Here is a 20866-nt window from a genome sequence, read left to right on the forward strand (position 1 = left end):
AAGCAGCAATTGATCTGCTATAGTAATTGAAACAAGGAATCAGTCGCAAAATGAGTGACCTGAAGATAGGGTTTGGGGATGGAAATGTGCAGCGTATGGCCAAATGTAGGCATGTCATGGCCACCCAGATGGAGTTTTTAAATTAGCTCAGGTAGCTTCTGTCCATACTAGAATATGAACGCACTTACAGCAAAAGATAAGCAACGGCAGCAGAAAGATTGCACGCACATAAATGAGCCTCCTTGTGCGCCCCAGCTGCATTGTGTTGGCATATGATGTATTTTCAGCAAAAAATGAAAAAAAGATTATTGAAGATTCTCCCAGGACCTGGCATACAAAGCATGACTGCAGCAAATACGAATGAGGACATATCTGTACACACCTCAAACCTGAGAATAAATTCTTGCATTGAATAAATACTGACACTAGGTGGCACTGTTACTGAACATTTCCTTTGCTCAATTTGCTATAGTAAGGGGAATTAAAATAGCAGTGGTGAATTTTGGCACATTTAAAAAAAAACAAAAAAAAAAAAACGTGCTATTCACAATTATTTTTGCCAATTTTTTTTTCCAGCCAATTCAATTAATGCCCGTTATTTTATTTTATTAAATTCTTTATTTGTAAGTGGTTAAACAGGATAGACAAACATTACATGGACATATGGGACAGGTGGTCATAAGACCCGACGTCCAACAGAAACCACAATTTTAAAATAAACAGCGAGAATAATCAAAAAATGAACAATAGTAATCAAGTATGAAATTCGGGGAGGGAGGTAAAGGAGGGGGACGGGGGGGGGGGGGGGGGGGGGGGACACCACGGTATAATCCAATCACAGTACATATCCTGGAAATAGTGAGATCAGGAGAAAGAGGGAGAGGGGGGTCAAGGGAGAGACGAGAGAAGATAAGGATGAGAAAAAGAAGAGGAGAGAGGAAGAGAAAAGAGAAGAAGAGGAGGGAGGCGATGGAGGCGGAGCAGTAGGCAATGCCCATGGGTCTGCGGAAGGAACTAGGAGCAAGGGGGGGGAGATAGCGATCTACGTTCAGCAGCGAGCCAGGGGGCCCAAACCTTCTCAAAAATGTGACCCCGGTCGTGGAGATAATGTGTAATCTTCTCCATTGACGCAATATGCCAAATTTTGGTTTTAAGAGACGGGAGAGAGGTTCTTCCAGTTAAGAGCTATCAGCGATTTCGCCGCCGTTAGAATATGTGTAGCCAGTTTTTGGGAGAATTTATTAAGCATCGGGGGAGGGTAACACAGCAAAAACATCCAGGGATCCTTCAGCACGGAGGAATCCAGAAGCGAGTTAAGGAGGGAGTGGACTAGATTCCAAAAGGAAACGATGGACGGGCAGGTCCACCATATGTGTAGCATAGTGCCTCTAGATCCGCAGTTCCTCCAGCAATTAGGGGAGGAAGACGGAAAGAGTTTGTTAAGTCTGTCAGGGGTATAGTACCAACGGTAGTAAATTTTGTAAGCCGTCTCCTTAAAAGCAGTAGCAATAGAGCATTTAGCAATCCCCAGTCTCATGTCCTTCCAATCTTCGCTCTCTGGAGGAGGCCCAAGATCACGTTCCCATGCGAGTTCGTGGGGCCAGGAGGAGGGAAGGGAAGAATCTAGTAAAAGGGAGTAAAGTTGGGAGATTAAGCCTTTGGAGAGGTGAGAGTTAATGCATAAACTTTCAAAGGGGGTGAGGACTCGAAGCAAAGTGGAGGAGGGCAGAGAACCTAGGAAGTGGCGGATTTGTAGGAATTGAAAGGGATTAAGTGAGTACGAAGGGATCTTCTGTTGGGGGTCAGGTAGGGACAGCCATTGACCCCGATCGGCAAAATTAGTCGGGAATTTGAAGCCCAGCGTTATCCATGTACGGAATCTCGTAATCGAGAATCCAGGAGGAAACATAGGGTTCTGCCAGATAGGGGTCAAGGGCGAGGGGGTAGTGGTAAGACCCATCTTCAGGGAGTGGGAGTACCAAATTTTAAGGTTAAATTTAATAGTGGGGAGGAGTTTGGAGGTTGGGGGTCGGGAGGTAGAGGGCAGGTCCGAGAGGTTAACGAGGGCTGCCTCGATATCCAACCAGGATACAGACCCCGGAGGAGCATAAGAGGTGACAATATGGGATAGGTGGGAGGCTAGGTAGTAGAGTGTGATATCAGGAAGACCTCTACCGCCAGCGGAGGTTGGCCGTTTCAGGGTATTGGCGGCGATGCGGGGGGGGGGGGGGGGGGGGTGTCTGTGGTTCCAGATAAAACGCACGAGGGCTCGTTGGGTAGTGCGAAGAAAGGAGGCCGGGACTGCCACAGGGAGGGTCTGGAAAAGGTAAAGCCATTTGGGGACTATGGTAATTTTAACCGCTATGATCCTGCCCAGCCACGAAATGAAGAGACTGTTCCAGGATGTCAGGTCAGCTAGTGTTTTGGTGAGGAGGGGTGGAAAGTTTTCCCGGAAGAGAGAGTCGTAGCGGGAGGTCAAATAAATCCCCAAATATTTAATCTTTGTGGGCTGCCATTTAAAATTGAAGTTGGTGCGAAGGGATTCAGCCTCTCGGTGAGGGACATGAAGCAGCATAACCTCAGATTTGGAATAATTGATCTTGTAGCCTGATAAAAGGCTGTAAGAATGCAGGACTGAAAATAAATTTGGGAGTGAGATAAGGGGCTGGGTCAGAGAAAGTAGAATGTCGTCAGCGAAGAGAGAGATTTTAGGATCGATACGGCCTACTTGTATACCATGTATATTTGGATGAGCTCTAATTTGAGAAGCGAGGGGCTCAATAATGAGGGCAAATATTAGCGGTGAGAGAGGGAATCCCTGACGTGTACCATTTGAAATGCGGACCGGAGCAGATGGGGCGCCATTGATTAAGACTGTGGCAGAGGGGGCGGAGTATAGTGCCAGGACACCAGTGAGAAAGCCACCAGACAAGCCATAGGCCTCCAGGGCGGCTCTCAGAAAACTCCAGGAGATCCGGTCAAATGCCTTTTCAGCATCTAAAGAGAGCATGATAGCGGGGGATCCCCTGGAGTTCGAGATGTGTATAAGATCAATAGCACGTTTGGCGTTATTCCTCGCTTGGCGGCCCGGGATAAACCCCACCTGGTCGTAATGGACAAGGGAAGGGAGATGCGGGTTAAGGCGGTTGGCTAGGATTTTAGCGAAGATTTTCAAGTCCAGGTTCAAGAGAGATATAGGTCGGTAGCTAGCGCAGTTAAGGGTGTCCTTGCCTTCCTTAGGAATCACCACAATTCTAGCCTCCAACATCTCAGGAGGAAAGGAGTCGCCATGGACAATCCTATTAAACAAGGACTGAAGGTGGGGGGAGAGAAGATCGGAAAAAATTTTGTAGTAAAGAGCCGTGAACCCATCCGGGCCCGGGGATTTACCAATTTTTTGCATGAGTATAGTCTGGGCAATTTCTTCCACCGAGATCTCACTGTTAAGATGGTCCATGGTGTCCTGAGGCAATCTAGGCAAGTTAGAAGCTGAAAGAAAGTGAGAGACTAGGTCAGAGTGGGGCAGAGAGGAAGAACCAGGTGAGGGGGGTGGAAGGTTGTACAAGTCAGCGTAGTAGGATTGGAAGGCATCCCTAATGGCGGTGGGGTCATGAACAAGCTGATTGAGAAAGTTTCTGATAGAAATATTAGTTTTGGCTCTCGTGGAACGGAGTCGTGCCGCTAGGATCTTGTCTGCCTTCTCGTAAAAAGACTGGCAAAGCCATTTGAGACGTTTGGCCACCCGTCTGGAGGGAAGGAGATCAAGTTCTGCTTTGACAGTATGGAGTTCAGACAAGACAGCCTGGTCGGAAGACGCCTTATGCTGGGTCTCGAGTGTGTGGAGTTTAATAGAGAGTTTGTTAAACTGAGTGAGGGACTGCTTTTTGGTTTTTGAGGCCAGGCTGATAATGTGCCCATGAAGAACTGCCTTGTGTGCCAGCCAGAGAGTGGACCTAGAAATGTGAGGGGAATCGTTCAGGGTAAAATAGTCGGAAATCTTGTCCCGAAGATGGGAAAGTATCTCCGGGTTGTGAAGGAGGGAGTCGTTAAGACGCCATGTCATGGGGCGGGGGTTTGAGAGCAGACCCGAGAGGTCGCAAGAGATAGGGGCATGATCAGACCAGATCAACGGGTGTATATGGGCAGCGTGGAGATTCAAGGCGAGATCATGGCTGAGCAGGACCATATCAATGCGGGAGTAGGAATCATGAGGAGCAGAATAAAAAGGTATAGTCACGAGCAGAGGGGTCTTTTATCCTCCAGGAGTCATAGAGAAGCTGGGATCGCATGAGACGGAGGAGGGATCTAGAGCGGAGGGAGTCCGACGGGGAAGCAGTGGGGAGAGAGGGAGAGCGGTCTATCTGTGGATTTAAAACAGAGTTAAAGTCCCCAGCAAGTATCAGGTCGCCTTGGACTCGAAGAATGCAGAATGCAGGACTGAAAATAAATTTGGGAGTGAGATAAGGGGCTGGGTCAGAGAAAGTAGAATGTCGTCAGCGAAGAGGGAGATTTTAGGATCGATACGGCCTACTTGTATACCATGTATATTTGGATGAGCTCTAATTTGAGAAGCGAGGGGCTCAATAATGAGGGCAAATATTAGCGGTGAGAGAGGGCATCCCTGAGGTGTACCATTTGAAATGCGGACCGGAGCAGACGGGACGCCATTGATTAAGACTGTGGCGGAGGGGGCGGAATATAGTGCCAGGACACCAGTGAGAAAGCCACCAGACAAGCCATAGGCCTCCAGGGCGGCTCTCAGAGTAAGGAGAGTATCTAGCTTAGGAGGCTAGAATTGTGGTGATCCCTAAAGAAGGCAAGGACACCCTTAACTGCGCTAGATACCGACCTATATCTCTCTTGAACCTGGACTAAGGAGACTATCTAGCTTTGCAAAGAATAGTTCCTGTCGTTGGTTAGGGGCATAGACGTTAGCTAGGGTGCATAGTTTGTTATTAAGTTTCCCCACTAAAACAAGAAACCGGCCATCCTTGTCGGCATGGGAATCTAGAAGCTCAAAGGTGAGGTGGCGGGCAAATAAAATCGCGACCCCCCGTTTCTTGGCTGTATGATCACAGGCATGGAAAGAATCAGGGTATGGTTTACATTGCAGCGTAGGTTGGGAGTTATGTAGGAAGTGAGTCTCCTGGAGAAAGACCAGGTCGCCATTATGGAGTTTAAGGGAGGCAAAGAGCTTACCTCTCTTTTGAGGGCTATTCAAGCCCTTCACATTAAAGGAGAGTACCCGGAGACCCATGGGCAAGCAACAAAGAAGTAGGCAGAATAGAAGGAGTGTGGAACACTGAAAGTAGGGGAAGGAAGAAGAGAGATAGAGAAGAAGGATACAAAGCGAGAGACAACGTGGTCAGAAAGGAGGGAGGAAGGAAAGGAAACCGGGAGGGATGGGAGGGTAGTTGGTCATCCGGCAATAGGGGCCAGGACCGGTAGTGCTGACAGGGGGAAGGGATACTAGGTGTCGGGAGGGCACCTAGGTCAGGTCAGCAAGAGGGCTCAAAGCCCTAAGGGGGCGCGGCATGGGATCCAGATGATGGATCAAACACCACATAGCGATGGATAGGAGGCAAACCTCTCCTGGGGGGACCTTAGGGAAAAAGCTGGAAAGAAAGCAGGAACAAAGAACAGATGGAGCGCCAGCTCCAGAAAGAAAGGGAGGAGCAGGGGGTAGAGAAAAAAAACAGATGATCACTTTTTAGAATATTAACATGTTAACATTTTAACAAGGGATAACAACAAAACAGTCGAGAATCAACGAAGGGGTCGGGAAATCAGGATGCGGGAGATCTAAAGTGAAACAGCTCCCCGGCTAGGGGAGTACGACCAGGAAAGGTCGACACAATTATAAAGAGAAGACATTAAACAGAGAGCTAGAAGTCCATCAGGGAACTGGAGGTGGAGCCGGGTAGGCCGCAGAAGCTGGGACCGTAAACCACTCAGATCGGGGAGGCTGAGGCGAGTTCCGCTGTGTCCGCGGTGGCAGGCGTTGAGTAGAAATATCCTGCTCAGCGGTGTGGATACCCAGCTTGGAGAGCAGCGTTTGAGCCTCGGGTAGGTTCTTGGCCGTGAGCAGCTTCCCTTGGTGCCAAACCAGGATACGGAAAGGGAAACCCCAGCGGTATTTAACATTATGACCGGCGAGCAGGGAAGTGACGGGTTTAAAGTCTCTACGTTTGGCCAGGGTGAGCGGGGATAAGTCCTGGAAGATCTGCAGGGGGGCATTCTGGAAAGTCACAGACCCCAGCCGTCGGGCTTCTCTCATAATGGCCTCTTTCGCAGTGAAGTAGTGCAGTCGGAGGATGACATCCCTGGGCTGGGAGGAGTCTTGGGAACGAGGTCGGTGGGCTCGATGCGCTCGATCCAGGAGAAGAAGTTCTTCAGGGGTGTCAGGTGATAGGTGGGCAAAGAGGCGCTTAAGGTAAAGATCAAGGTGGGCCGCTTCGACCTCCTCAGGAATACCCCGAATCCTCAGGTTATTTCTCCTCGCCCTATTGTCTTGGTCCTCATGCTCCTCCCGCAATTGGGCAACATCTTGGCGGAGTTGATGGAAGTCTGTCTCGACCGCTTGTTGGAACAACACCACCTCTTCCACTCGCCGTTCAAGTTGATCCGTTCTGGAGCCAATGTCAGCAATATCGGATTTCAGGGAGTGGAGAGCCTGGACAGAGGTTTTAACATCCCGCATCTCCTTAAGGAGGGAGAGAAAGTCCCTGCGGGTAAGGGGTGTGAGATCGTCGTCTTCGGCCTCAGAATCGGAGGGACCATGGGGGGGTTCAGGAGCATCGGGCCTGCTCTTGGCCGGGGTGCTCTTTTTAGTAAGGAATGGTGAGGTCGGACCCCTGTGACTTTTTGCCGCCCCTGGGCATCGTGAACATATGAGAAAGGGGGTGGACAGCAGGGTGGGAGGTAGAGAAGGCGCTCCAGCAGTAAGGCTCAGGACCAGGGGGGGTAAGGCGGGGGGCTCTAGAGAAGCATCATGACGTGGCCAGCCGAGCAAGGCGGGTAGGACAGGGCCGGGGAGCTTCGGCATAGAGGAGGGTCCACGTGGTCCCGGAGAAGAGTCAGACAGTCAGAGGCTGCAGGAGACCGGACACTCTGGAGGTCCACCCCCGTCCAGGAACTGCGGGGATGAGACCTGGACACGGACCAGCCAGTGACCGGGGCAGCACCAGGACCAGGCAGCAGGGGAAAGGGCGTCTGGGCTCGGCAGCAGTAAAGGCCCCCACGGAGACCGGGAGAGGCAGGAGGCCGCAGGGAGGTGCAGGAGCGTGCAGGGCCAGAGAGGGAACCGAGGCCCTCAGGCAGGGTATAATGTGGGCTTCGGAGGGCTACAGCAGGCAGATCTCCAACACGGGGTCCTGGGCCGCAGGAGTGGCAGAGAGGCGCAGGCCGTCAAGGGGACGGGGAAGGCAGCGCCCTCCAGACAACAGCAGCACAGGGGGAGGGGGTCCGGCCAAATAATCTAGAAAGGGCCAGTGATATAGTGGAGGCCCACGGAGCCAGCCCCAGGACAAGAGCGCAGGAGGGACGGGCCTGTGCTCCCCCCGGCGTTCCAACCAGGGTTCCCGGCGGCAGGCGCCCACAGGGAGGAAGTGTAAGGCTGCAGTGGGGAGATGATCGTCTCCGGGCAGGAGGGCAGCTCACCTCGGCTTGATGAGGCGCCACCCGGGTCATGCGTCTTCCGCGGCTTCCCCCGGCTCACGGGGTCCAAGATGGCCGCCGCTGCCGGGACTCCGGACTCCTCGCGCCTGCGTTCGGCCGGTCCCCCAGCTCTCCTTGAGCACTACCAGTCACAGTGGTCCCGAAGAAGGTGGTCCGGGCGCAGGTTGCAGGACGAGGGCCCCCGGCAGGCGCTCCACGGGCAGGTACTGTAGGTGGCCAAAAGCGCCGGACCCAAATCGAGGCCCTGGCGTCTGGATGGTGGACAGGGCGCAATCCGCAGGAACCAGTAAACCGGCTCCTCGATTCCGCGGCGCTAGTCCACCTCGGAGAGGGGGGATCACTCAGCAGCAGGGGCCGATTCTAGGAGGGATAGGGCATGGGGGGAGAGGCAAGGAGGTATTATCTCCACAGCTGTAGTGGAGTTCCCCGTTCGTGCTGCCACTCCATTCAGCCTCCAGGCCACGCCCCCCCAATGCCCGTTATTTTTTATAGGAAAAATGAAACCGTTTTCATGAGAAAAAACAAAATGAAAAACCACACAGGATATAGGATAAGTTCACGGATCCATGCGTTTTCGCAATCTCAGCTGGAAAAAAGAACAAAGGCACTTATCAGGGATTTTATTTCTCCTGTGCCCAGACAGTAAAACAAAATCCCCAATAATGGTGGCTATCGGCGTCAAATGAATTACCCCTCCCCCTCGGGAATCAATGGCTAATTGCATTCCGCTCATAGTATACTATCCAGACTACATGTTTGGCATGCAAGTCAAAAAAAATGATGTATCATTTATCTACGTTATAAATGTTAGAAATTCCCCAATGTTGGATATGGATGGCCATATCTTTAATGAGAGTGTATACTTAGATATGTAGTAAAGTTGAGAATAAAATGTGTCACCAATATCCCTTACAAACTTGAGAGTGTGGAAATCACCGGGTCTCCGGACGACCATGGTAATGAGCAGGGTAGTTTGTTTTACATTCAGTAAAATCCCAGGTTGCTGAGCATCATAAACCAGGATTTTGCTGCAAATGTGAAAGGGGTACCAGTGTGAAAGTTTGCAGTGTAAGCATTTGTGTAAATGCACAGAGTCAATGTAACAAAATATAAGTAGCACAAAGATGCCAGATCTAACAGTAACACTACTCAATGTAGCTATTCAATGAAAATCCTAATAACTGTCATGGCATTCACCAAAACACCCACATATACCTAGCCTTAAGAATAGCCTTTTTTTGTAACTTTAAGCTATCTTCCTAATCTCTGGCTGACCCCACCTTTCTACAAAGTGTTGGAAGACTTTAGGGTAGAGACTACTTTCTGGGAAGGTATGAGACTCTTTCTAGTGCCTCTGCTATTTTTTGTCATATGTAATTGGTAAGAAGCCAACATGAGCATAGTGACACCCACTGCAGATAAATCAGCACCAATGCCACAAATAGAGTCGTATTGGACAGTATTGAGTGCCTCTAAGGTCGCACAGGCTGAGCTGCTCTCCAGTAGCAAGCAAGATCGCAACTTCTAATTTATGCATGCCCACAAAATGGCCACGACACGCCTGTTTACCCAACCACTTCCCGTTCCCACCCCCAAAAGCTGTCTTCCTGTAACTCACTTTGTGACTCATTCCTCTTTGCGACCGCAATCATCAATTCACTTGCTTCGCGTGCACACTGCGGTTCAGAGGCATGCGCAGAAAGAAAACACTAACCAATGTGCGTACAATTGCAGTTTTGCGACCGCACCTGAATGAGCCTTTAAAGGAGTCAGCATCCAAGTTCTCCACCTCCAGTATTAATACAGTAAGGCCCAATCATTCTGGTCTTCCAAGCATAGGTTTCTGATGGGTTTTGTGCAGTGTCAGGGAGTTTTCTGAATCATTACCAAGATTTCCTCTCATCAACTACTCCTTCTGTAGGCCACCAGCATTTATCGGAAGCCTAACTTCCCCCAGGTCCACTGACTGAGACAGACCATGATAAAAGATCGACCCCCAACCCTGAAAACTGGAGTTTGAGATCAAAATCATCCTGGTCTAAAAGACAACTGGACAACCCTTGTTCATGTTATTGGGCCTCAGCCACAAAAGTAGAGACCAGGTTGAGGAGTAGGCAAGTTCCCAAAACGGCAACTGTACAGCAGATAGACTGCTGAGCAGCAGCCTCTGTCTGCAGGCTTGGTTACGGATCTCTTATCAGTCCGAGGATATTTACCATCTAGAATGCGCTCCACAGGAAGTGAAGGACTGGTATCTTAAGACCTCTTTCCTTTGCAGGCAGCATGAAAGGAATTAAACTAGCATCACCCAATTTTGGGAAACTAACCAGAACGAAGTAATGCTTTCCACCCGTTGCCTAGCTAATGAGATCAACTAAAATCAGGGCCAAATAAAACTACCCAAAAACCGGTATGATATCTTAAGTTCTTTTAGACTCTGCATCCGCCCGCCCATGCATTGAAGAAGCAGGTACAGCAAGCAGAGGAGAACACAGAAAAAAATAGATCCAAGATACTTAGGACGCTCAGACGCTACCCAGCCCCCTCCTCCGAGCTCCACCTGCGCAGTGTGACGTAAAGTCACAGGTCACACTGCGCAGTCAGCTGTACGCAGTCACCCACCGATGAGCCCGAAGGATGTGTCCCACCCACCCCAGTCGTATGGAGGCCATAGGGGCGCACACGTAGGAAAAAGCCAATACCGGGAATCTCAGGATTGACCATTTTTCAATCCCGATACCCGGCCGGGATTGGCTTCCTTAGAGAGCATGTTATCTAGTTTCAGAATCCCAAAGTTCTTACATAATATTCTTTTGATATCATTAGCATACATATATTTAGTAATAAACAGCAAATCCAGCTGGTCTCTCTTGGGTAGATGATCACTCAAATTTGGTTAACAGATAGAGTATTTCTCTCTCTAGTAATTGCCTTATTAAGTGTACCATCCAAGAGGGTTTTGGAGTTGCCTTGATCCAGGAACGCGTATGTGAGGTCTTTAGCTTGCCCTAGAAAACTTGCCTCGTCTGTACAATCCGTTTAAACCTCAAATATTGACCTTTGGTATATTATTCTTTCACTATTTATAGTGGCAATTTTTACAATTTAGATTGTTATGATCGACCTTCTTCCTAAATATTTTCATCCCTGATGGAGAGAGTGATGCCCAAAAAATTTATGTGAGAAGGGTGACAAGTGTGACTAAACTCAAGGCCAAAAATGTTAGAACAGAGATTAAAATAATAATAAAAAAAAAATCTAGAACATTATTATGAATGTGTTACAAAGACTGAAAGCAGCTAGGGGGTCGAGCATAGCACCGTAAAAAGACTGACAGCCAGTCTGGTGTTCTCCATCCTTGGAATCAGTGTAAAGTTAAAAGGTTAAAACAAAGCAAGTGATGGAAATATTGATCTCAGTGGGAAATTAGATATACTTTCTCATATTAATTTAATCTATAGGAGCCTTCATTTCCTGCTTTTTATAGTGTTTTTAATGTGTGCATGTTCAGTAATTGTTACTGCGTCATTTAATAAAATGTTTGAATGTGCTCCCTTGATAAATTGCTACCTTATATTGCTAGTAATAGACAATTGACTTATTAAGAGTTGTCAGCTGGGAGCTGCAAGTAATATACCATTGAAAAGGTTGGCGGCTAAGCTTGCGCCCAAAGGGTTTTTTTCTGCACGTCCAATTCCAAATTTAGCAAGACATTTAAAAACAAGAAAGTGTCATTCCAACTGTAAACTAAACGAGAAATTACAGCCATGGCAGATGCAAAGAGAAAGGGTAAAGGTAGCTGTAAGATAAACAACAATAGAGTGAACCCTGTACAACAGAAACCACAATAAGCATAGTGTGTACATAACACTGGCTCCCAGATACACCTAACCCAATAAAGTAAACAAATGGTATCACAACAGAGGAAGGAGCAGGAGCTGCCGACTTGCCGTTTTCTGGTGAGGAATGTCAAGGAGGAGGTGCCAAATTCCCAGAGAGCTGGGGTGTAATGTGTGGGGTTCGGGTGGAAATCATGATAAAAGAACTATGATTTACTAACAGGTTGGGTTCGGGTAACCGGCGTTTGGGATCCTGCCGGTCACCATACAGACGCCGGGATCCCGAGCCTTAGAATGCAGGCGGGGGTGAGCACAACAAAGGGGGTCATTCAGACTTGATCGCACGCTGCAGTTTTTCACAGCGCAGCGATAAGGTCACTACTATGCATGCGGGTACAAAGCGGATCGTTGCTGCGCGATAGATTTAACAAAGAATCCATTTGCACAGCCGATCGCAAGGAGATTGACAGGAAGAAGGCATTTATGGGTGTCAACTGACCGTTTTCTGGGAGTGTTTGGAAAAACGCAGGCGTTTCCAAGCATTTTCAGGACAGGTGTCTGACGTCAATTCCGGGACCAGACAGGCTGAAGTGATCGCAAGGGCTGAGTAAGTTCTGCGCTACTCAGAAACTGCACAAACTATTTTTGTACCGCTATGCTGCAAAAGCAATCGCACCCTTGCACAGCAAATATACACTCCCTTGTGGGCGGCGACTATGCGTTCGCACGGCTGCAAAAAGGAGCGATCAACTCAGAATGACCCCCAAAGCCCTTTGCAGGCTTGCTGTGCTCGTCACGCAGTGGGCTCAGTGGTTTACCACAGGTTTTATTCCCACTCTATGGGTGTTGTGGACACCCACAAGTTGGAATAGTCCCCGTCAGTCGGCATGCTGACTGTCGGGCTGTTAAATGGTCGGGGATCCTGGCATCGGTATAGTAAGTACATCCCTTACAAATTACCATAAGACACACTGTGTAGCAGACTAGTGGCCAGGAGCTGTGGCGTTCTGATGGACACTGGAAGCAATCTGTTAAATAGAGGCACTCTCATTGGGTTAGTGTGAACCGAGAGGTTGCATTTTGTTATTACTGGTGCAGATAAATACAGTGAGGCTGATTCCAAGTCATAGGCAGGTCCGATGGCGTCTGCAGCAGGTTCTACAAAACTGCAACTGTTTGCATTCCACACGCATTCAGAGTGTGGCTGTATTTGGACCTATATGCGACTCTGTAAAAAGCCCAGTATTTGTGAATGAAACTTTCCTCAAACACAGCGATACCTTTAGGAGTGTGAAAGTCAGTTTCTCATGCACGTATACACATCCAAGTTCCATTTTACACTGAAATATAATGTCATGCAGGGCAGTCACCCCAGTGTGTGCAGGGCTGGGTAGACAGCAGTCTCCGCTCTCTCCCTGCCCAATGTGCTACCTACCCGGGCTCCAGCCAACCTGGGCCAGTAGTACCCGGCTCCCCTGGAGATATCTATACAAAGTGAAAGTTGTCTTTAAACGAAGACACTGCCATATTAATTTAAAAAAAAACACTAGTTACTGGTTGCATTTACGTTGAATCTGGTGGATTTACATTTTATTGGGGAGGTCCTACTCAATGATGTGTACCTTAAGCATTAGACAGCATGTCCTGACTATCACATGTAAGAACAAATCAGCCCTCAGTGAAGAATCTTATATCTGCAAATCACGCAACTAAAATAACTGCTTTAATATTACTAAAAGTAGTCAACGAGTTACATGTTTAAATTTCTAGCAAGGGTGAAGAGTTTTTTTTTTTTTTTTTAGCTCATTTACATCTCTAGTCATTGATCTAGTCCATTTATTGTGGTCTCTTTATAGTGGTTTTTCCACTGCACTTATACCTATTGTTGGTCCACATATTTTGGAACTACTTACCTGTCTGACTATGCTTTGTACCAGCTTGTCCATAGTAAAGGCAATAAAGGCATGGATGGTGAACATCTCCCGCAAGGAGTCTTCATATTGGTTTGAGTCCATATTCCCGTCCAGCAGGTTACGAACCATATCTAGGAATGCTGGATAGTAATCTACAGCTTCAATGTCCACTGTAAGATGGAAGAACTGCATTAAAATCTCATAGGGCTTCATGAAGGCAAAGAATGAACAGCTTGTTCATGACAAGTAAAATCTGTGGAGTATTAATAGGACACTAGAAAATTTTAATCCGAATTGAAAAAGGGGAGGGAGGGGGATAGAATAACATAAATGGTGACAATATGAGCACTATCCACTCACTGGCGCAGAACAGAAACCACTTCCGCCGGTCAGCCCATAACTCTACCACTTACTTGGCTCTTTGAGCCGCAGCTGGATGGCAGGACTGTCATTCTTATCCCTCTTCAGACCCAGCACTTCTCTTTCCCACTCTCTTTCTCGCATCTCCTCTTCAACTTGCTTTTCTGCTTGGTTGTAAATGCGCAGGAGGCGAGAGCAGAGTATCTGGTGCAAGCGCAGGAAGATGTACCAGTTATTGTTAACATAGAACAAGTTGTACGCATCCTCGATGGCCCTAAATTTCTGCGCTGCAGTGTTCCCAAACATGAGCTTGGCTTTTGGTGGGCTGCTGCCACCACCTCCCCCCACGCCATTGTGTTTCTTGGTAATCCCGTCTTCTGTTTCAACTGTCTCTTCCTCTTCCTCCTCTTCAACGTCAGATAACTCTCCTCGCTGGGAGAAGAGCAAGTCTGGGATAAAATGGTAAACAATTTGTTTGATCTTGTACTTGTCCTCTTTTTGGATACCAGTCTGTCGCTTCACATGGTGAATAATAAGAGAAGCTGCATCCTCCAGTATCTGTCTGTCCTCATATGTCAGGTTGAGGTGAGGGCCTGTGGGGACTCCCAAATTGTCTTCTGACGCTTGCTCTTGTCGCTACAGAAAAGACGACAAATATCGTAAGAAACTGGGTGGCCCCACACACAAAAAAAGAAAAGACTGTAAATTCACAATAACGCAGGTAGGACAAAGTGGAGATTTAGACTGATCATGTACACCAACTTATAGACCAACTTGTAGAATAGGGCGCACTCACCTCATCATATATGCTCTCAATTTCATTGAGCAGACTCTTCGAGCGAAGGACCTTTGTGTCAATCTGTTTATAGTTTATCCCCTGGTGATCTAGCGATTTCAGGTAGTACTTTTCATTCTGTTCTCGCCATATCTTATTGAAGCCTCGCTGGGCTTCCCTCCATTCCTCTTCCTTCATTTTCAACCTTAAAATAGGCATAAGGAAAAACGATGCATATGAACTTGGGAACATGAGTTATAGGTGCTTAGAAGTTCCAGAGTAAGATCTATATATCATGCTACAAACATATTTCACAATACAGAAGTAGAGCGCCATGTTGGAGTTCACTTCTGGTCACCCCCAAAATACAGTATACGCAAGATTGCCCACCTGTTCGGAGACTGCTAATGAGGGATTAGACACTCGTTTGCTACATTGTTAAACTTTAACAGTAGTGGCGATATAATAAAATGCAAGATTAGAAGCATAAATTCACAATTTCTAAATACTAGAGTCTGAAATGTTGTGAAAGAAAAACCACTAACCTTTTCAGCACAATTGGGACAGCAACAGCTGGGTTTTTCTTCAAGCCATCTATAATATCAGCAGCCTTGTCTGCATATATCCTTTGAAGAGCCTTGCGATGAATGACTTCTGAGGTTCCTCCTAAAGTGTTGTCCAAACGAAATTTAGCCTGGTCCTCAGCAGATAGCCGTGACAGCTTCTTCTGAATGGACTCTAGCACACGGATAGTTGCTAGATTGGTCTCTAGCACAACATCCAGCTGAAGCAACAGACCAAAAACCACAGATGCCATGATTAGTTCATTTATAGGAAAACAAAAACACACAGACACACACACACCAAAAAAGCATTTAAGGAGGTAAGATAGAAGAGGAAAATATTGTTCATGCGCACCTCAAACCGCTCATCTTCACAACGATAAATGTGCTCTTCATATTGGGTCTTTTTAGAACTGACAAAGGTGGAGTCCTCTGACCATGACGGAAAAGATACCCATGTATCATTCAGGACCTGTGGGTGGTGGAAGGGGTAGCCAATAAGATACTATAGCTAAGTCAAAAAACAATTCTACAATAGACTTCCTTGATAAGGCTATAAAAATGTAAACCATTATTTCCCCCTTCATGATAACATTGCCTTTCCTCCCTTTTTTAGCAGCTGAAATTCAATACCAACTTATCGAGGTATATGGTGATAACGTCATGTCACAGAACTAGATTAGGTACACTGTCTTTGATAATAGCAGGACAGACATTCAAGATGAGCAGCATTCCAGACAGCCAAGTCCACCATAAGGAACATGGAAACTGTGATGGGTTGTAAAGGGAGGCTTGGGTCTAAGAATGATGAGGAATGCAGACCTACAAGACAGCCCTCATGTCTGAAACTCTTAGCTACCCACAATACTTCCCCTAGTAACGGACCACTGCCCTGGGCAAAGGGTCTGACTACTGAGAAACCATTTTCTCAGTCTGTTGCCCACAATTAGCTCCACCTCTGGTTGTATTACCACATGGCCACCATGATGCTAACAATAATTCAAAGACCAAAGAGAGACCCCCCCCCCCCCCCTTCTCCTTCAGAGTTGAAGAAATCCCAAAGACCGTTTGAAAAGCTGTCTTGTCAGAAGTAAGCAAGACCTTTTCGATCAGTCTGCTGAATGATGTGGAAGTTGACCCCAGGATGGCCATCTACTGAGAAAGCTAGACCTACTACCAAGTTTGAAGACCTCTGTGAATAGGTTGCATAGGTGGATTTCAACACGTTCACTAGTGGAGAGGATACCCTAAGATGAAACTGGCTCCTCTGGTTATGCTGCAGAAGAGCCCAAAGCTTCCTGCAGTACAGGAAGGTATTCGGATAAATCCGGATTCTCCCAGAAGAGTAGAAGTGAGGGATCAGACCCACTAGACCCCCGGAGAAGGAAAGACCGCTCCAACAGCTCTGCATAAAGTGTGCCAAACACCTCGCCCATTTTGTTCTAGGCATTGCCAGTAAGTAGTTACAGGACTTACAGTACACCTCATCTGAGCAAAGGCCTGTTTAGTCACTATAAAACTTGTAGCACCTGGGACAGATTGGGTACAAATTCCCAGCAGTCATAATACGGACGGATGACTGTATTTCTACCCTACCCCTAATCCAACCCTCCAGCAGCCTAACCCTCCGCTTCCTCCCACTGCCTAACCTTAACCTCCCCCACCCTGCAGTCTAACCCTAACCTCCGCCACTCCACAGCCTCCCCATAGTGCCTAACCAGAAGGCCAGTACTTACCGCCAGGATTCCACTGTCTGTATCCTAACTGCATCCACATGGGACAGGTAAATAACCTAAGCCCAAATCCAGTCCTAGAACTGGACATCTTGACCCAATTGGAACAATGACAGGAAACATGCTACAAAAGTATTTCACAATTCAGAGGACTGCAGTTGTGCATAATGATAAACTGACCATACACTTAGAGCAAAATGCAGTGCATAAATAGATCAGGCTGGTTTGGACTACAAAACAGACAACATTCAGACCTGTGCCTGCTGCGGTGTACATGACTTTTGGCACAGAGATGGACTGCCAAGACAAAGCTGTCACCTAACCTTGTTCTTGCTTCTGTTCTGGTTTTATATTTGTTGTTGAAATAATCAAGGTCTGTCCTCTTGATCTGTATTCCTAACCTTTTCCCTGGGGCTTTGTTAGAAACAGTACTGAGGTTCCAAGCAGGCATCAAGGTAAATTTGTCCAAACGCTTCACCTTGTGTACCATTATACTACAGTAGATGTAAAAATAGGATTTTAATTACCTACCGGTAAATCCATTTCTCGTAGTCCATAAGGGATATTGGGGGGAATCTAGTATGATGGGGTATAGACGGTGTCCAAAGGAGCCAGACCACTTTAAATTTCTTCAACTGGGTGTGCTGGCTCCTCCCCTCTATGCCCCCTCCCGCAGGCAGTTATAGGTAAAACAGTGCCAGAAGGAGAAAGGACATACTTGAGAGAAGGAACATTAAACAAGGAGTGGTGAGGTTCATACACCAGCACACCACTAACACAAAACGGCCAGCAATGAATGGCAACAAAACAGCAACAGCTGAACAGGCATATAAAGAGAACCTGCAGAAAAATCAACGCACTGAGGCAGGCGCCCAATATCCCTTATGGACTACGAGAAAAGGATTTACCAGTAAGTAATTAAAATCCTATTTTCTCTAGCATCCATAAGGGATATTGGGGGAATCTAGTACGATGGGGACGTCCCAAAGCTTCCAGAACAGATCCCCATTTTCTCTGACTCGCATCCGTCATGAGGAGGATCCAATCCTGAACCCCGAAACTTCAGCCTTCCAGTAGGTTGCAGGACTGCAGCCACCACAAGAGAGAAATCCTGGCCTTAGGTGACAGCCAAATTATCCGGTGCATCTGAAGATGTGATCTTGACCACTTGGTCCAACTGAAAAGTTTTGGCATGGAACCTTCCATACTGGATCGCCTCGTACGAGGCAACCATTTTCCCCAACAATCTTATGCAAAGATGGATGGATATCAGAGAAGGCCGGAGAACCATGCGGACCATCTCCTGAAGTGTTCTCACCTTGCCCTCTGGGAGAAATACCTTTTGAGCCACAATATCCAGCAACATTCCCAGGAACAGGAGCCTCTGAGTTGGCTCCAGGTGGGACTTCTATAGATTGAGGATCCACCCATGGTGGGACAGAAGCTAGATAGTGCGGTCTATATGGAGCAATAAAAGCTCCCTGGATCTTGCTTTTATCAGAAGATCGTCCAGGTAAGGAACAACATTGACCCCCTGGACCTGGAGTTAGAACATCATCTCCGCCATCACCTTCGTGAACACCCTCGGAGCCTTGGACAAGCTGAAGGTTAACGCTTGGAACCGAAAGTAATTGTTCACCAGGGCAAACCTCAGGTAGGCCTGACGAGGTGGCCAAATTGGGATATGGAGATAGTCTCCCTGGATATCAAAGATGCCTAAGAACTCCCGTTCTTCCAAGCCCGCAATCACTGCTCGCAAGAATTCCATCTTGAACTTGAAAACCTTTAGGTAAGTGTTCAAGGATTTTAGATTCAAAAATAAGAATTTACTTACCGATAATTCTATTTCTCGTAGTCCGTAGTGGATGCTGGGGACTCCGTCAGGACCATGGGGTTTAGCGGCTCCGCAGGAGACAGGGCACAATAATAAAAGCTTTAGGATCAGGTGGTGTGCACTGGCTCCTCCCCCTATGACCCTCCTCCAAGCCTCAGTTAGGATACTGTGCCCGGACGAGCGTGCATAATAAGGAAGGATATTGAATCCCGGGTAAGACTCATACCAGCCACACCAATCACACCGTACAACCTGTGATCTGAACCCAGTTAACAGTATGATAACAACGAAGGAGCCTCTGAAAAGATGGCTCACAACAAGAATAACCCGATTTTTGGAACAATAACTATGTACAAGTATTGCAGACAATCCGCACTTGGGATGGGCGCCCAGCATCCACTACGGACTACGAGAAATAGAATTATCGGTAAGTAAATTCTTATTTTCTGTAACGTCCTAAGTGGATGCTGGGGACTCCGTCAGGACCATGGGGATTATACCAAAGCTCCCAAACGGGCGGGAGAGTGCGGATGACTCTGCAGCACCGAATGAGAGAACTTCAGATCCTCCTCAGTCAGGGTGTGCCCCTGACCAAGTAGCAGCTCGGCCAAGTTGTAAAGCCGAGACCCCTCGGGCAGCCGCCCAAGATGAGCCCACTTCCTTGTGGAATGGGCTTTTACTGATTTTGGCTGTGGCAAGCCTGCCACAGAATGTGCAAGCTGAATTGTACTACAAATCCAGCGAGCAATCGTCTGCTTAGAAGCAGGAACACCCATCTTGTTGGGTGCATACAGGCTAAACAGCGAGTCAGATTTTCTGACTCCAGTCGTCCTGGAAACATATTTTCAGGGCCCTGACAACGTCAAGTAACTTGGAGTCCTCCAAGTCCCTAGTAGCCGCAGGTACCACAATAGGTTGGTTCATGTGAAAAACAGAAAACACCTTAAGGAGAAATTGAGGACGAGTCCTCAATTCTGCCCTGTCAGAATGAAAAATTAAGTAAGGGCTTTTATATGATAAAGCCGCCCATTCTGACACACGCCTGGCTGAAGCCAGGGCTAATAGAATCTTCACCTTCCATGTGAAATATTTTAATTCCACAGTGGTGAGTGGATCAAACCAATGTGACTTTATGAAACTCAAAACAACATTGAGATCCCAAGGTGCCACTGGGGGCACAAAAGGAGGCTGTATATGCAGTACCCCTTTTACAAACGTCTGAACTTCAGGCACTGAAGCCAGTTCTTTCTGGAAGAAATTCGACAGGGTCGAAATTTGAACCTTAATGGACCCTAATTTTAGGCCCATAGACAGTCCTGTTTTCAGGAAATGTAGGAAACGACCCAGTTGGAATTCCTCTGTAGGGACCTTCTTGGCCTCACACCACGCAACATATTTTCGCCAAATGCGGTGAAAATGTTTTGCGGTTACATCCTTCCTGGCTTCGACCAGGGTAGGGATGACTTCATCTGGAATGCCCTTTCAGGATCCGGCGTTCAACTGCCATGCCGTCAAACGCAGCCGCGGTAAGTCTTGGAACAGACAAGGCCCCTGCTGGAGCAGGTCCTTTCTTAAAGGTAGAGGCCACGGTTCTTCCGTGAGCATCTCTTGAAGTTCCGGGTACCAAGTCCTTCTTGACCCATCCGGAACCACGAGTATCGTTCTTACTCATCTCCTTCTTATGATTCTCAGTACTTTTGGTATGAGATGCATAGGAGGGAACACATACCCTGACTGGTACACCCACAGTGTTACCAGAGCATCCATCGCTATTGCATGAGGGTCCCTTGACCTGGCGCAATATTTGTCTAGTTTTTTGTTCAGGCGGGACGCCATCATGTCCACCTTTGGTTTTTCCCAACGGTTTACAATCATGTGGAAGACTTCCCGCTGAAGTCCCCACTCTCCCGGGTGGAGGTTATGCCTGCTGAGGAAGTCTGCTTCCCAGTTTTCCACTCCCGGAATTAACACTGCTGAGAGTGTTATCACATGATTTTTCGCCCAGCGAAGAATCCTTGCAGTTTCTGCCATTTCCCTCCTGTTTCATGTGCCGCCCTGTCTGTTTACGTGGGCGACTGCCGTGATGTTGTCCCACTGGATCAATACCGGCTGACCTTGAAGCAGAGGTCTTGCTAAGCTTAGAGCCTTGTAAATTGCCCTTAGCTCCAGTAT

At 47.6% G+C, this 20866-nt stretch overlaps 1 protein-coding gene across 5 annotated transcripts in view; it reads right to left on the bottom strand.

Annotated features, from left to right (window-relative positions):
- Positions 1–20866, bottom strand: part of SIN3A (SIN3 transcription regulator family member A) — a 268533-nt gene that overhangs the window by 143699 nt on the left and 103968 nt on the right. For all 5 annotated transcript variants that reach the window (XM_063926402.1, XM_063926403.1, XM_063926401.1 and 2 more), the window contains 5 exons: positions 15483–15599; positions 15110–15348; positions 14586–14769; positions 13843–14425; positions 13430–13599 (listed from right to left, as the gene is read on the bottom strand). In XM_063926402.1, the coding sequence (XP_063782472.1) occupies positions 13430–13599; positions 13843–14425; positions 14586–14769; positions 15110–15348; positions 15483–15599 (1293 nt within the window). The remainder of the gene's footprint in view (positions 1–13429; positions 13600–13842; positions 14426–14585; positions 14770–15109; positions 15349–15482; positions 15600–20866) is intronic.

This window comes from Pseudophryne corroboree, chromosome 6 (genome assembly GCF_028390025.1).
Source record: "Pseudophryne corroboree isolate aPseCor3 chromosome 6, aPseCor3.hap2, whole genome shotgun sequence".
NCBI lineage: Eukaryota > Metazoa > Chordata > Amphibia > Anura > Myobatrachidae > Pseudophryne > Pseudophryne corroboree.